Genomic DNA, 15329 nt, shown 5'->3' on the forward strand with positions numbered 1-15329 from the left:
AAGAGGAAAAGCTGACTTGTCTGCTATTAACTGGAGATGGGACCAAAAACGTTTGAAATATTTTCTGAGATTCTACAATTGCTTTATCCTAGAAGTTGAACACTACCTCTAAAATGAAAACCTTGCTTTCAAGGTATTATTATTGGATAATATATTTTGCCATGAAGAACTCAAAAATGCCCATTTTAATTTAGGTCTTTTTTGCCCCCAAATACTCTTTCTCATCCAACTCTTTGATCAGGGCATATTGAAATCGTTTTCAAGGCCCACTTCATGAGAGCTGGTGAGGAGGCTCTCAACACCAATAAGGAAAATACTATGATGGTCTTCTGGAAATCACTGTATGTGACATTATTGATTATGTTGGCACAGCCCAGGACAGCATCAGTATGCTTTTGTGAATAACTGTTGGGAAATTTGACCAGACTCTGTGTAAAAAATTTCAGTCTTTGAAGGTGTTACAGAAAATAAAAGAACAGTGTTAAAAACACAATGCCTGTTAAACACGAATAAGTGGAGAAGGCTTTGGGGACATGAAGGAAGAAGATGTGGAGTAAGTTTTGACAGAGAAAGCAGTAAAGCCTACTAATGAAGACCTGGACAAGATGGCAAAAGAAGGCATCAGATTAAATGGTGAAAGTCAGCTTAAGACCCCCAACAGCAGCCAAAATATTAGAATGGAATTTTGACTTGGGAAAGGTTGTTAGTGACACAGAAGCATGTGATCCTATGCCTGAGCAAAACCTTTATTTGAAGTGCCACTGTATTTGCACCTTACATTAAGACACTTAAAGATGTGATGTGAAAAGCCCGGCAGACAAGGTTTAGTTAAAATTTGAAGCCATTTTTGGAGAGAAAATTGCTGACATGGCAAGTTGCCAGAGCCCAGCTTCTGAGGTAGCTGTCACCCTGCCACCCTCATTGATGTCTTCCTTGTCTGCAGAATAAGCTCCATCACTTCTCCTTTGGTGACTGTGGGGCGTGCCAAGGTCAAGAGATCTCACCCCACAGTGCATTGCCTGGTATACATCCTGCAGCTCTGCCAACAGTAAGGTGCTAATGTTCTTATAAAAATTTAAATGCTGAGTCTGATTTACATCAGACCTGATTTACATCAGGTCTGTGTACATATGTACTCACATTAATGAGTGCAAGTACTACTGTCCAGTATGTGTGTACTGCATGCATACATGTTTGTTGAGAGTTGATGACCGCTGGAGCAATTATACAACTAGGTGCCCAGTGCACAAATTTGTGCACCTTGAAAGAAACTGTGGGCTACGAGGCTGCGATGGGCACAGGGGCGGGTCTTGGCCCATCCTCCATGCCCCTACTTGGCCCCTCCCACCGCGGCCCCCAGTCTCCTGTCTGCCGGCTGCCCCGCTCATGCCACTGCTCCTCCCATGTGCTGATGGCGCCGGCCCCACTTACACCCACTGACAGCGCAGAGCAATTGGGGCCAGCGCCAGCAGTGGGTGCAAGTGGGGCCGGTGCTGTCAGCAGGTAAGAGCAGCGGCTGCTGCCCTGATCGCCCCTCAGCAGCAGGGGGAGGTAGAGTAGCCCTGAGGGGCGATCAGGGCCGGCAGCTGCCACTCACACCGGCTGATGGTGCTGAACGATCATGGCTGGTGCCGGGTGCCAGTGGTGGGTGTGAGTGGGGCTGGTGCTGGCAGCAGGTGCGAGTGCCAGGTGGGACTGCAGCACATGGGAGCAAAGCATTTTCAGTAACCACCAGAGGCTCACCCCAATGACAGTGACAGGCGCCCTGCCTTGGTCTGGCGCCCCGACTCACCTGCTCTACCATCCCGCTGCAGCCAACGCCTGCCATGTTCTGTGCTCTGCCGCCTGCTGCTGATGCCCACCGTGTTCCACGTGCACCCCCTGGTGGTCAGCACACATCATAGCGACCAGTTGTTTGGTTATTCAGTTCCGCCGTTTGGTCTATTTGCATATTAGGATTTTATGTATGTAGATAGATGCTGCAATCATACTGTTAAAAAGAAATGCTGCATATTATTATGTATAAGAAATATGTATTATATAAAGTGTTTCAACAGAAACAAGATTATGTATTGATTTGTTAAAAATGTGACCAGATCCTGGCAGGAACCTACCCTTGTATTTCCTTTTAAAGCAAAGCTTCAGTGTTCATGGTGACTGTGTAAAACAGAACTACAAGTGAACTGAGTGTGTTAATATTCTATATGTTTTCCCCCTGTCATTGGGAGATATGGAGAGCACCTTATCTTTAGTTCCTTTTGCACAGAGCTTCAGCTAATTTTCAATTTTGTGTTTTTTTCCCCCAGTTGCAAATAATGCTACAGTGAACATAGTGAAAATATTTGAGAGACTATAAGTTTCTGAAATTACATTTGTTGTGACATGGGAAATATATGACTTAAAGTTTGGTAATATATTTGGTAATTTTTTAAATCATCTTCCTTATCCTTTCAAAGTTAGTAACATGTTTAAGCTGCTTATCCAACAGAGGGAGCTAGAGTATCACATAGACATACTAACTGCAGGAACTTTTTTCCTTCCTCAAATAAATTTAAGAGCCAAGTATTTTAAAAATTCTGACTCATAACCTTGGTTTTGTACCTAAAAATGAGGTGTGTTTTTTCTTTTTTTAGGTTTTTTAAAATATATTTTTATTGATTTCAGAGAGGAAGGGGGAGAGAGAGAGAGAAATATCAATGATGAGAATCATTGATTGGCTGTTTCCTTTACGCCCCCTACTGGGGGTCGAGCCTGCAACCCAGGCATATGCCCTTGACCAGAATTGAACTTGGGACCCTTCAATCTGCAGGCCAACACTCTATCCACTGAGCCAAACCGGCTAGGGCTGTGTTATGATTTTAAAAGACATGCTGATGATATCCTTTGAAGGTAATGCAGATCTGTAGAATGACCAATTACTACTGCTTTGCCAGTGGCCAGGATAGATTCCTTTTATCCTAACTGATTCTACCAGATTAAGGCTGTGGTAAACATAATAGTAATAGCACAATTTAGTTTTACTCTTACTGTCTTCCCTCCACAGGCACTAAAAACCAGATTATCTATTCCCAGCAGGAAGTAATATAAAATAAAATGTTTCTCTTTGCCTCTGTAGGGTTCAGCACCACCCCCTTCTCCAACACCCAACAAAGAGATGAAGAATAAAGCGGTTCTTTGCAAACCTTTAACAATGACAAAAGCTACTTATTGTAAACCTCACATGCAGACCAAATCTTGTCAAACAGGTAACTTTGGGGGAATTTGATTTATACACTTCCCTGTATTTATACCTCACTTAATGAAATTCCAGGTTTTCTCAAAAGTAGGCTATGAATAAATTTACTTTGTCATTTTCTGTTGATTTTGCCTATTGAATTTTAGACATTTCCTTGAGAATATAACATATTATTTTAAATCATTTATGAAAATTAATCTGTGATAAAGGTCTAGGATACAAATTAATGTTACCAGTGAAATAATGTCATGGCAAAATTTTTTGGCGAAGACCCACTAAAGTTACAAGTACTCCCTCTGCTCATCATTTCTAAGTGTGATCTGTAATAACAGCAATGCTGTTTCCTTCTCAGAATAAGATGAAATAATTCAAATACATATTTTCATCAAATTTAAATGTTAAGTATATTCTGATTTTTAGATTTAATCTTTTTGTGGGGGAATCTGTAAGTTGTCAGGAACTATATATTGTTTTTAAAGGTTGTTTTCTTTCTATGAAAAAAAAGCTCTTAATTCTGTTTGTATTCCCTATAAGACAACAGCTACTTTATTCAGTGTTTTTTTTAAATTACCTAATTTTCTGAAAAGTGGGAATTTATTTTAAATGGGGACTGAGACACTTAAGTTTTTCTTTGTTACCACATTATTTTAACACTGAACGCTTTGTAGCAGTGCTAGTTAACGAGTTCCCTCATCGCATGTTGCATTTGCAGATGACAATTGGAAGACAGAGTATGTCCCAGTGCCTATCCCTGTGCCTGTATATATTCCAGTGCCTATGCACATGTACAGCCAGAATATTCCTGTCCCCACTACAGTTCCTGTTCCAGTAAGTTGGATTTCAACTTATTTTCCATTGTGAGATGTATGAGTCATGGGTGCGAGAACTGTGCTGTTGCAGTTACTGCTTCAGTGAAGCTAGCAAACAGGGTTGAGTCGGCGTTCTTCAACAGTTAACTTATGTATAGGTCTGTGCTTGAATCTCTGTTGGTAATGGCTTTGTGTAGAATTGGGTATATGTTCATCTTTGAGAGTGAAGTTCAGCAGATGCCTATGTTTGCTTTATTTCCATTGTATTTTATATTAGTTCATATTAAAAAAAATATTTCTGAAGCTGTTTAAGGCTTAGAACTGAAACATGGGTTAGAGTTGTATATCAAATATCATTATACTTTATTATAAATCATTTGTAGTACTTACTACTCTATATCAGGGCTTGTCTATTGTAGCCTCCTGGGAAACAGCTATTGGTTTCATTAAAATTAAGATGTAGAAATAAATTATCTATAATGTTATTCCAGCTCTAAAATTGCTGGTAGTTTTTAAAAATAATATATCAGTTAATAATATATTAGATCATTAATCTTTACTCCAAACATGAACACTGGTGGAGATTTTTCCTGGTGGCTACTCTGTGCTAATATGTCATACTAGAGGCCTGGTGCACTAAATTTGGGCATGGGTGCGGTCCCTAGGTCTGGCCGGTGATCAAAGTGCGAGCGTTTTGTGTGGAAGGGCAGTTTCCAGCTGACCTCTGGGCCCTGGGCAGCACTGGGGCCTGTGTGTCCCCTCCGCCTGAGTCACGGCACCCGAGTCCCCACGCAGAGAGGCAGTCAGCGTGGCCAGATGCCGTGGGCCAGGGCACAATGTGGGCCTCTGGGCCGCCCAGCGGCGCCACACAGAAGCCAGGAGGGCAGCGTGCTCTCTCCCAGCGGGCCTCGCAAACTGGCTCCTGCATGAACCCACGGGGAGCCCAACCAGCCCCTGCAGTCCTGGCAGCTGTGGCCTGGCTCACCTGGAAGCCCATTGGGGCCTGCAGTGCCTCCACTGCCACCTGCTGCCAGTGCCTCATCACTGATGCCCACCATGTTCCACGCCGCCCTCTGGTGGTCATCGCACATCATAGCGATCAGTCGAACTCTCCATTGAACTCCTGGGCAAACTCCTGGTCGAGGGGACAATTTGCATATTAGGCTTTTATTATATAGGATATTTTACATATCATATCATAAAACATATATACATATACATGGTGGGAGAAGCAGGGGGCTTCCATTTCTTCCTGTCAGCGTGTCTGCATTACTCAATGCCTGGTGCTTAATAAATTTTAGATATTTTTCTTAAATCATTGTTATTCCCCAAGCAGAGTACTGGTTCTAGCTTCTATACTCCCATAGTACTCTTATATATAGTACTATTATAACATCAATCCTACTGCATCACTGTTGCTGGTTTATATCTGCCTTTTCAACTGTACTCTGAATTCTTTGAGTGCAAAGAGTACTGCCTGTTCATCTATGTATCTTCAGATTTTAATGCAGAACTTGGCAGATAAGCAGGCCATAGATAAGAAATATATTTAATCTCTCTTGCCAACTCTGATTGACAATCCTTGCATGAAATGATGTGGTGATGATAACTCAAAAGTTATTTTTCTTTAATTTTTATTTCAAAAGGCAGTTGCTTGTATTCTGGGCTTTCTTGTCATAGGTGACATCTTAGTCATGTTTTTGTTCTTGTTGTTTTAATCCTCACCTGAGGATATTTTTCCATTGATTAGAGTGGAAAGGCGGGGGAGGGAGAGGAAGAAATATCAATGTGAGAGAGAGACACATTGATTGGTTGCCTCCTGCAGATGCCCCAACTGGAGCCAGGGATCGAGCCTGCAACTGAGGTACATGCCCTTGACTGGAATTGAATCTGGGACACTTCACTTCAGTCTTTGGGCCAATGCTCTGTCCACTGAGCCAAACCAGCTAGGACAGCATCTTAGTTTTGATAGGTGTTCTTTTCAAGGTTTTTATCCAATACTGGAGGACCGATGCATGAAATTCATGCAAGAGTAGGGCTTTCTTCCCCTGGCTGCTGGCACCGGCTTCCCTCTGGCACCTGCGACCCGGGCTTCCCTCCGGCCACCGGCAGGTACCCAGGACCCAGGCTTCCCTCGCATCTCCAGCGTTGTCTGGAAGGTCGTCCGGAATAACATCCAGGAGGACAGCCCATCTAATTAGCATATTATGCCTTTATTATTATAGATGGAATGATAAAGTAGACCATGTGTCAGAATAATTTTTACTTTAGAAAAATACTTTTAAAAAGTTTTTAAAAATTGATTATAGAGAGAGAGGAAGGGAGAGAGAGAGAGACAAATATTGAAGTGAAAGAGAATCATCAATCAGCTCCCTCCTGCACATCCCCTACTGGGGATTGATCCTGCATCCCATGCATGTGCCCTGACAGGGAATTGAACTGGTGACCTTCTGGTGGATGGGATGATGCATAACCAACTGAGCCACACCAGCCAGGGCTAGAAGAATACCTTTTAATGTTGAGCAAACCTAACAGTAAATACTTTGGTGAATTAGGTGCCAGTCCCTGTTTTTCTGCCGGCCCGGGTGGACAGCAGCGAGAAGAACCCTGCAGGAGCTGAGGAGCTAAAAAGCAAAGCTTCTTCAGATCCTCTTGATACCGAATTGCTCACAATGACAGACATGATGACTGGAGAGGAGGGGAAAACAAATGCTGCTAACATCAACAGTGAGCTACACTATATTACACCTTGTGGATGATGTGTTGTTGGTTTTTACTAAGTGCTGTAATTGTTATAGTATGTTCCAGGGCATTTTAATCCTCGGTGTAGGAGTGGGGGAAGATTGTAATAAAAGTGTATTTTATGTGAAGAGAGCCATGCTATATTTTGCCAGGTGCTCTCTTATGGGAAGTCTAATTTCAAGAAGAAATTTGTAGGGTCCTTTTTTAAATTGTAAAAGGATTTGACTTGCATGATCAACTAAAAATTATTCTTGTTTTAATGGACTAGCTCAGATACAAAACTAATTTGTAGTAGGATTTAATAATCCAGACTCTTATTTTGTAATAGTTATCCCCAATTTTGTTTTATTGATAATACTAATGTCATTTGCATGATCTAAACCAAGGTTTATTGTAACTTCTGTTAGGGCAGTGCTTGCCAAATGGTATAGCACGATGAGTGTGTTGTGGATGTTTCTGTCTCTTAGAATATTTCTTCCCCTTAGTCCTCTGGTGACAACAGTCTTGTTTCAATCATGAGCTAAATACCTTTAGAGTACAATAGAAACACTAAAATTCTATATATTTTACAATTTGACAGTATTTTTGAAGCACTTTGTTAGGGAGTTAAAAATGAATTTCATGGATTGAGACCAGTTTTTTTTATTTTTTTATTTTAAAAAATTGTTTTAAAAAATATTTTTATTGATTTCAGAGAGGAAGAGAGAGGGAAGGAGAGGTAGAAACATCAATGATGAGAGAGAATCATTGACCGCTGCCTCCTGCACACATACACTGGGGATGGAGCCCGAAACCTGGGGAGGTGCCCTGACCGGGAATGTAAGAAAATTCTTTGCTCTAAAAAAAACCTAGGTCACAATTCAGGGAAAATGTTGAAAAATTGCAGTTATCCATCCTCATTATTTTACTTTTGACAAAAAATTGCTTTTAGAAATACTCTCAATATCAGAGATGATTTACTAACAAAGCATGCCTATTAACTTTTGAAAAGGGCCAGTCAAAAACTTACAGGAGTAAAAGTTTTTGTGTACTTAAGATTATCTAATAATTATAAAGTTTATAGTAGTTAACTTCAAGATAGCTATATATACCTTTTCCTTTTGTGACATATTAATATAAGGATTCTTGTTTTGCATTTACAATTAACTGACTTTCTTTTGCCAGGTGTAGGTATCGTTGAGTTCTTTTTTGATTTCTAATGACAGTGTGGATTGATTACAGGTGTAATTATTGAGACAGACATAATTGGTTCAGATATCTTGAAGGACTCTGACCTAGAGACACAGTCCAGCATGCCTGATGTACCATATGAACCAGACTTGGATATCGAAATAGATTTTCCAAGAGGTATTCAAAGTGCTATTTTATTCTTTTAATATGAACCTATGGTTATGGAATTTAGTTAATGGAGTCATAATTGTGGTTATGATCATTAGGCATTTAGTGTTCATGTCATTGCATTTACTGTTAATATTTGTCTTTTATTTTTTACCCAAATAAAACTCAACAGTTAACTTCTTTTTTAAAAAATATATTTTTATTGATTTTAGAGAGGAAGAGAGAGGGAGAGAGAGATAGAAACATCAATGATGAGAGAGAACCATCTATGGGCTGCTTCCTGCATGCCCCCATTTGGGATCAAGCCCACAACCCAGGCATGTGCCCCTGACCAGAAGAATTGAATCCAGGACCCTTCAGTCTGCAGGCTGACGCTCTATCCACCACGCCACACCAGTTAGGGCAACAGTTTATTTCTGAAATGACTCATAGGATTGCTTTGTAGAATTTTTTAGAGCCTTAAAAAGAAACTTTCTCAAAGTAATTCATTATATAAAATTTTGGAGATAGAGAAGGATAAAGAAGTGTTTGTGTATTTTTTAAAAATTTAAATAAAATATCAGTAGTAACTTTCTTAAGATCCTTTTGAAAATCAAATTGACCTTCAAAGGGAAAAAGTATTATCAGGTCTTTTGTTATAAAAGAAGTGTGTTCTACTTTCACTATTTTCTTAATCTATTGGTGACAAATAAGCACATTGAATTGAATGTAAAGCATTTTATTTTAGGGAAGATTTAATAGATTGAAACAGATTTGTATGAGACCATTTAGATCTTCAATTGAATTTCAGGTTATAATAATTTTCCTGATACCGATTTACATGAAAATTTCATGTTGATATTCATTGTACATATTTGTTAAGAGTTTGAACAGGTTTTACCAGAACTCATAGGCCATGTTAGGTACAGAAGATCATTTATTCTCCACCCCAGCACAGGTTGTTCCCATATACAGGTGCCTGTTTACATCCTTTGGCTATTTCTTTGTTGGCTGTGTTATATAACATAAACCTTTGCTATTAACATTTGGAATAAAAGTTCTGATTTCTTTCTCAGCTGCTGAGGAGCTTGATATGGAAAATGAATTTTTATTACCACCTGTTTTTGGGGAAGAATATGAGGAACAGCCTAGACCTCGATCTAAAAAAAAGGTATAAAATTAATAGTATTTTTGCGTTTGGTTAATATCTCTATATAGTAATATCTCTATACAGCTATAGAGTAAGGATACAGTGGTGCTCACTTGTGCCTGGGAATATGGAAAGATATTTTGTTTTCTAGATTTTAAGAGGTAAAGTCTTTATTACTTCATTTTTAGGTAATAAAAATGTCTCAGATTTCATTGTAACTTCATAGAAGAAGAGTAAATATTATTGCCACTTAGTTTTTTCAGTTTTATCTTGATAAAAGGTTGACATAGTTACAAGTAAATTCAATTCTTTGACAGGAATTGAGACTATTTTCTAGGGAGTTGTTTTTTCCATTATTATTATTATTATTAAATATATATATTTTTCATTTCAGAGAGGAAGGGAGAGAGAGATAGAAACACCAATGATGAGAGAGAATCATTGATTGGCTGCCTCCTGCATGCCCCCTACTGGGGACCGAGCCCGCAACCCAGACATGTGCCCTTGACTGGAATCGAACTCGGGACCCTTTAGTCCACAGGCCAACGCTCTATCCATTGAGCCACACCAGCTAGGGCCATCATTATTATTTCTAAAATATAATTTTATTGATTTCAGAAAGGAAGGGATAGGGAGACATAGAAACATCAATGATAAGAGAGAATCATTGATCGACTGCTTCCTGTACACTCCTTACTGGGGATGGAGCTTGCAACCTCAGCATGTGCCCCAACTGGGAATTGAATTGTGACCTTCCTGGTTCATAGATTGATGCTCAACCACTGAGCCACACCAGCTGGGCTCCATCATTATTTTTGACTAGAGGACCGGTGCATGAAAATTTGTGCACTCGCAGGGGGTTTGTATCCTTCAGCCTACCCCTCTCACAGTCCGGGAACCCTCAGAGGATGTCTTACTGACCGCTTAGTCCTGCTCCCCATGGGGAGCGGGCCTAAGCCACAGTTTGGCCTCCCTCTGCAGGAGGCAACCAGGCTGATCAGGGGAAGGCACTGCCCCCATCACCCCGCTGCTGCTGCCACTGCCGGCTGTGGCTGCGGAGGCTGCAAGGCCTGAGCCCTGGGGGTCAGCAGCTGCCTGAGCCCATGGCTGCCTGAGCCCACGGCTGCCATGAGCCCCAGGCCTCGCAGCTGCTGTGGCTTTGTCCAGATGGATGTCCGGAAGACGTCCGCCCTAATTAGCATGTTACCTTTTTATTAGTATAGATGAGACTAATCAGTGATGTTGGAATATGCAGTTGACTATATCCAGTTTCATTTAAGCATATCAACACATAGGAAGACATCTTGGACACTAATAGATTCAGGTAGGCCAAATTAACAGGTGTAATTTTAAAAAATACTTTAACATCAACTTTATTTCTGATTTCCAACATAAATTAAGGTCCAAAGGGGAAAAATACTTTCACAAATTTCCCCCAAAAGAAAGAAAATGAAAAAGGAGTGAGTACCCTACAGTAGAATGTACTTGGACTTTTACTTCACATCACAAAAATTAACTCAAAATGAGTCAATAGACCTGAATGTAAGAACTAAAAAACTCTTAGAAAGAAAAAAAACTCTTAGAAGAAAACATAGGCCTCAGTCTACATTACCTTGGGTTTCTTAGATATAACAGAAAAAGCACAAGGAACAAAAGGAAAAAAGATGAGTTGGATTATGTCAAAATTTAAAACTTTTTTACAGCAAACAGTGCCATCAAGAAAGTGAAAAGGAGTGGTCATTTCCTTTATGGTGGAATTATTATAAAGTTCTTCAATTTATCTCTTACATTAATATTTATTATCCTTTTATTTCAGATTATTAGTTTATGTCATATATTTATTTTCTCATCAGTGACTCACAGCAGAAGTTAATAAAATTTTATTGTACACAATGGTTTATGTAGAAATATGACATTCCTGCAGATCTATTTCAACGCATGTTATAGGTAACTATTCTCAGATTCAGGAATACCAGTCAATTCTAAGAATAAAAATATATGCTTTTTAATTTGCATTATTTGATTGATGGATTACATAAAGTCATGAAATAATGTAGACTTTTTTTTAATAAAAGGAGATTTACAATGGTGTTTTACTAATAGGGAGCCAAGAGAAAAGCTGTATCAGGATACCAGTCTCATGATGATAGTTCTGACAATTCAGAATGCAGCTTTCCTTTCAAGTATACATATGGTGTAAATGCATGGAAACACTGGGTCAAAACTAGGCAACTTGATGAAGATCTTCTGGTATTAGATGAACTAAAATCTCGTAAGTGTTATGATTTTGTTTTCCCTACGTCCTATTTAAAACCAAGATTTTTGTTATTAACTACCTTTAACTTTTAAGTGTAGCTGTTACTTTCAAGTTCAGGGGCTTTCTTAATCTTAAGACAGTAAGTAATAGCAATTACTAATTTTTTATTTCTTTTTAGCTAAATTAGTAAAGTTAAAAGAGGATCTGCTGTCTCACACCACGGCTGAGCTTAACTATGGGCTAGCCCATTTTGTCAATGAGATTCGCCGACCAAATGGAGAGAGTTATGCACCTGACAGTATCTATTATCTTTGCCTTGGAATACAGGAGGTTAGTAATTTGCAGGCTAATTTTGAATATAATGTTAATAAGAAAGGTTGGTGTGGTAGTTCTTGGACAGAAAAATGTTATGCTTTAAGAATATTAAAGATAACTTTATGGAACATAATGATTCATTGCTTTACCAAGAAAGACAAAAAAGAAATTTAATCTATGAAAAAGGATATTATAAAGGATTTTCTGAGCTCCTTTGTAATTAGGTATTTCTGCTATCATATGATAAATTCTTAAAAATTACCACATTCTTCAAAACTCTGTATGAAAACCAAAAAGAACAGGCCACTCAAAACGTCTGTATCTTTTGTAATACGCCTGACAAAGTTGTATGTTTGTTACCATATGTAAGATAATGACATCATTCCCTACTACAGTCCCAGGTAAACGAATTAATACTCTGAGGCATGATGCAGATATGTATAGATCCATGCTGATATGCATGTGAACAGAGAATGTCTGCTTTCTCCACATAGTCAGTCTGTTTCAGTGTAGACCGCTCATGTTTTTCTAACATGTTAGAGTAACTACTCATTAGTTCTTTGGAATCATCTTATAAAATGAGATCGTTCTTTAGGGGTTTTAAATAAACTTCAGCTGCATGTCTGTGAATCTGGAGTGACTTTGTTTTCCATAGTAGGCAATAACTTCTGTTTCTGAAAAAATTGTATACGTTTGAGCCTAGAGGTCAGAAAGGATCCTCGATTTACATCCTGTGTGTATGTAAATGTGGTAAATAATGGAAGCAGATCTTCTTTTTTTTTTTTTAATATATTTTATTGATTTTTTATAGAGAGGAAGGGAGAGAGATAGAGAGTTAGAAACATCGATGAGAGAGATACATCGATCAGCTGCCTCTTGCACATCTCCTACTGGGGATGTGCCCGCAACCCATGTACATGCCCTTGACCGGAATCGAACCTGGGACCTTTCAGTCCGCAGGCCGATGCTCTATCCACTGAGCCAAACCGGTTTCGGCGGAAGCAGATCTTCTTATGCAAGGTTTTGTTTATAGACCTAAAATTTAATGTTAAGCTGCTAACAGCATATTGAAATAAGTTACTGAAAAAAACAAATTGTGTTAATTTGTATTTTATTTCTGTTCTCTTCAGGATAGATATTTTCCAAAGATTGTGAAAGCAGTGTGGGGAATTAACATATTAGCTGCACATTACTGTGTGTTCAAAGGCCATCACATATTTTGTAGTAACAATCTAAAAGAAACAGGTTTTATTTCTTCTACTCCAACTTGATAGATTTACATGTACTTTGAGCTTCATATTTATTTGGTGATACTAGGTTCACCTTTCAAAAATCCCAAAACATGAGAACCAAAATTTTCATGGAAACTCCTTTGACAGTAAAACCTGACATGAAGAGTTGTGATGCTGTTTTCTTTATTTTACTTTCAAAAAATATTCCATCTTAACCTAGCCAGTGTGGCTCAGTAGTTGAGCATGGAATTATGAACCTGGAGGTCACAGTTTGATTCCTGGTCAGGGCACATGCCCGGGTTGCGGGCTCGATCTTGCGTTGTCGGGGGTGCAGGAGGCAGCTGATTGATGATTCTCTCTCGTAATTGATGTTTCTATCTCTCCCTCTTCCTTCCTCTATGAAAATATATATTTTTTAAAATTCCGTCTTAGAATATTAACTGTAGACTTCACTGTAGATTTTTAATGTTTCTAAACAAGTATAATGTGCTTCCCTAGACCAGTGGTCGGCAAACTCATTACTCAGCAGAGCCAAATATCAACAGTACAATGATTGAAATTTCTTTTGAGAGCCAAATTTTTAAAACTTAAACTATATAGGTAGGTACATTGTTATTAACTTAATTAGGGTAGTCCTAAGCTGGCCTTTGCTAAATCTGATTGAGGTACGTTCGCTGAGGTTGACCCCTTCCAACTCTCAAATCCACACTCGTCTTGAATACTTGTTTCAGATAGACTAGTGTGGATGGGAGAGTTGGAAGGGGTCAACCTCAGCGAATGTACCTCAAAACAATGTACCTCCCCTGCACTGTGTATCCTGCGGCCTGCTTGCGCTGCATCTCCCATCGACCGACCGACCAACCGACACCCCCCCACTTCTAACGCCACTTCTTCAGAATAGACTCGCCCAGGCCGAAAACCAACTTCTTCGCATGGGCCACAAAGTTTCAGTTGCACTGTACATGCGTGCCCGCACGTGGTATTTTGTGGAAGAGCCACACTCAAGAGGCCAAAGAGCCGCATGTGGCTCGCTAGCCGCAGTTTGCCGACCACTGCCCTAGACCACACCAGCAATGTTGTGTAATTATGTACATGGTCTGTGTTTCCTCTGTAAAAGTCCAAAAATTATGAATTCTGAAACATATCTGGCTTCAGGGGCTGTGGCACAGGGTTTTAGAACTGTGTATATATTTTCCCTTCCACTTTTATTATGTTTTATAGTAAAAAAGAGTAGGCATAGCATTTGTAAATATGCTAATTCTCCTTGGGAGCAAACAGGAGGTGGGTATTACTTCTTTGTGTTTGTATCATGCTATCAACATACAGTAATTCACACTCACTGACCTGGATGATTGCTGTGACTATTATACAATAGACCTATATATCAAATGTGTGTATAATTATTTAAGGTAATTTTTTATAAAGAGAACATATATGTCATCATTTTAAAAGTAGTTCAACTATTTTTACTTTATTTTTAATAATTAAAAAAAAATTTTTTAATCCTCACTCGAGGATATTTTTCCATTGATTTCTAGAGAGAGTGGAAGAGAGATTAAATTGCCTCCTACATGTACCCTGACCAGGGCCAGGGAGAAGCCTCTAATCGAGGTACGTGCCCTTGACCGGAATAGAACCCGGGACCCTTTGGTCTGCAGGCCAATGCTCTTATCCACTGAGCCAAACCGTCCAGGGCAATTTTTAAATTACAGTTGACATACATTATATTAGTTTCAGGTGTATAGCATAGTGATTAGATACTTATATAACTTATAAAGTGATCACTCTGATAAATCTGTTGCCCATCAGATAGCATACATAGTTATTACAATACTAGAGGCCTGGTGCACAAAAATTTGTGTACTGGGCGGGGGGTGTCCCTCAGTCCCACTTGTGTCCTCTCACAGTCTGGGACCCCTCAATTACAGTTCATACATTATATTAGTTTCAGGTGTATAGCATAGTGATTAGATACTTATATAACTTATAAAGTGATCACTCTGATAAATCTGTTGCCCATCAGATAGCATACATAGTTATTACAATACTATAGGGGTGGTGCACAAAAATTTGTGTACTGGGCGGGGGGTGTCCCTCAGTCCCACTTGTGTCCTCTCACAGTCTGGGACCCCTCGGGAGATAATGACCTGCTGGCTTAGGCCCACTCCCTGCCGGGGTCCAGCCCCAGCAGGTGCAGGGGTCCCCAAAGGTGTGGACGGAGTCGGCAAAGAAGGAATGACACGGAGCAAGCGTTCAGTTGATCAGCAGCCTA

At 39.5% G+C, this 15329-nt stretch overlaps 1 protein-coding gene across 6 annotated transcripts in view; it reads left to right on the top strand.

Annotated features, from left to right (window-relative positions):
• Positions 1-15329, top strand: part of ZMYM2 (zinc finger, MYM-type 2) — a 171151-nt gene that overhangs the window by 123609 nt on the left and 32213 nt on the right. For 5 of the 6 annotated variants that reach the window (XR_001515521.1, XM_006773443.2, XM_006773446.2 and 2 more), the window contains 8 exons: positions 944-1048; positions 3116-3245; positions 3948-4063; positions 6600-6771; positions 8008-8133; positions 9180-9274; positions 11357-11525; positions 11689-11840. Coding sequence is in view for 5 of the 6 variants with exons in the window: in XM_006773443.2 (XP_006773506.1) it covers positions 944-1048; positions 3116-3245; positions 3948-4063; positions 6600-6771; positions 8008-8133; positions 9180-9274; positions 11357-11525; positions 11689-11840 (1065 nt within the window). In the remaining variant the exon portion in view is untranslated. The remainder of the gene's footprint in view (positions 1-943; positions 1049-3115; positions 3246-3947; positions 4064-6599; positions 6772-8007; positions 8134-9179; positions 9275-11356; positions 11526-11688; positions 11841-15329) is intronic. The other variant, XM_006773445.2, reaches the window with a different exon arrangement.

This window comes from Myotis davidii, unplaced genomic scaffold (assembly GCF_000327345.1).
Source record: "Myotis davidii unplaced genomic scaffold, ASM32734v1 scaffold767, whole genome shotgun sequence".
Classification (NCBI taxonomy): Eukaryota; Metazoa; Chordata; class Mammalia; order Chiroptera; family Vespertilionidae; genus Myotis; species Myotis davidii.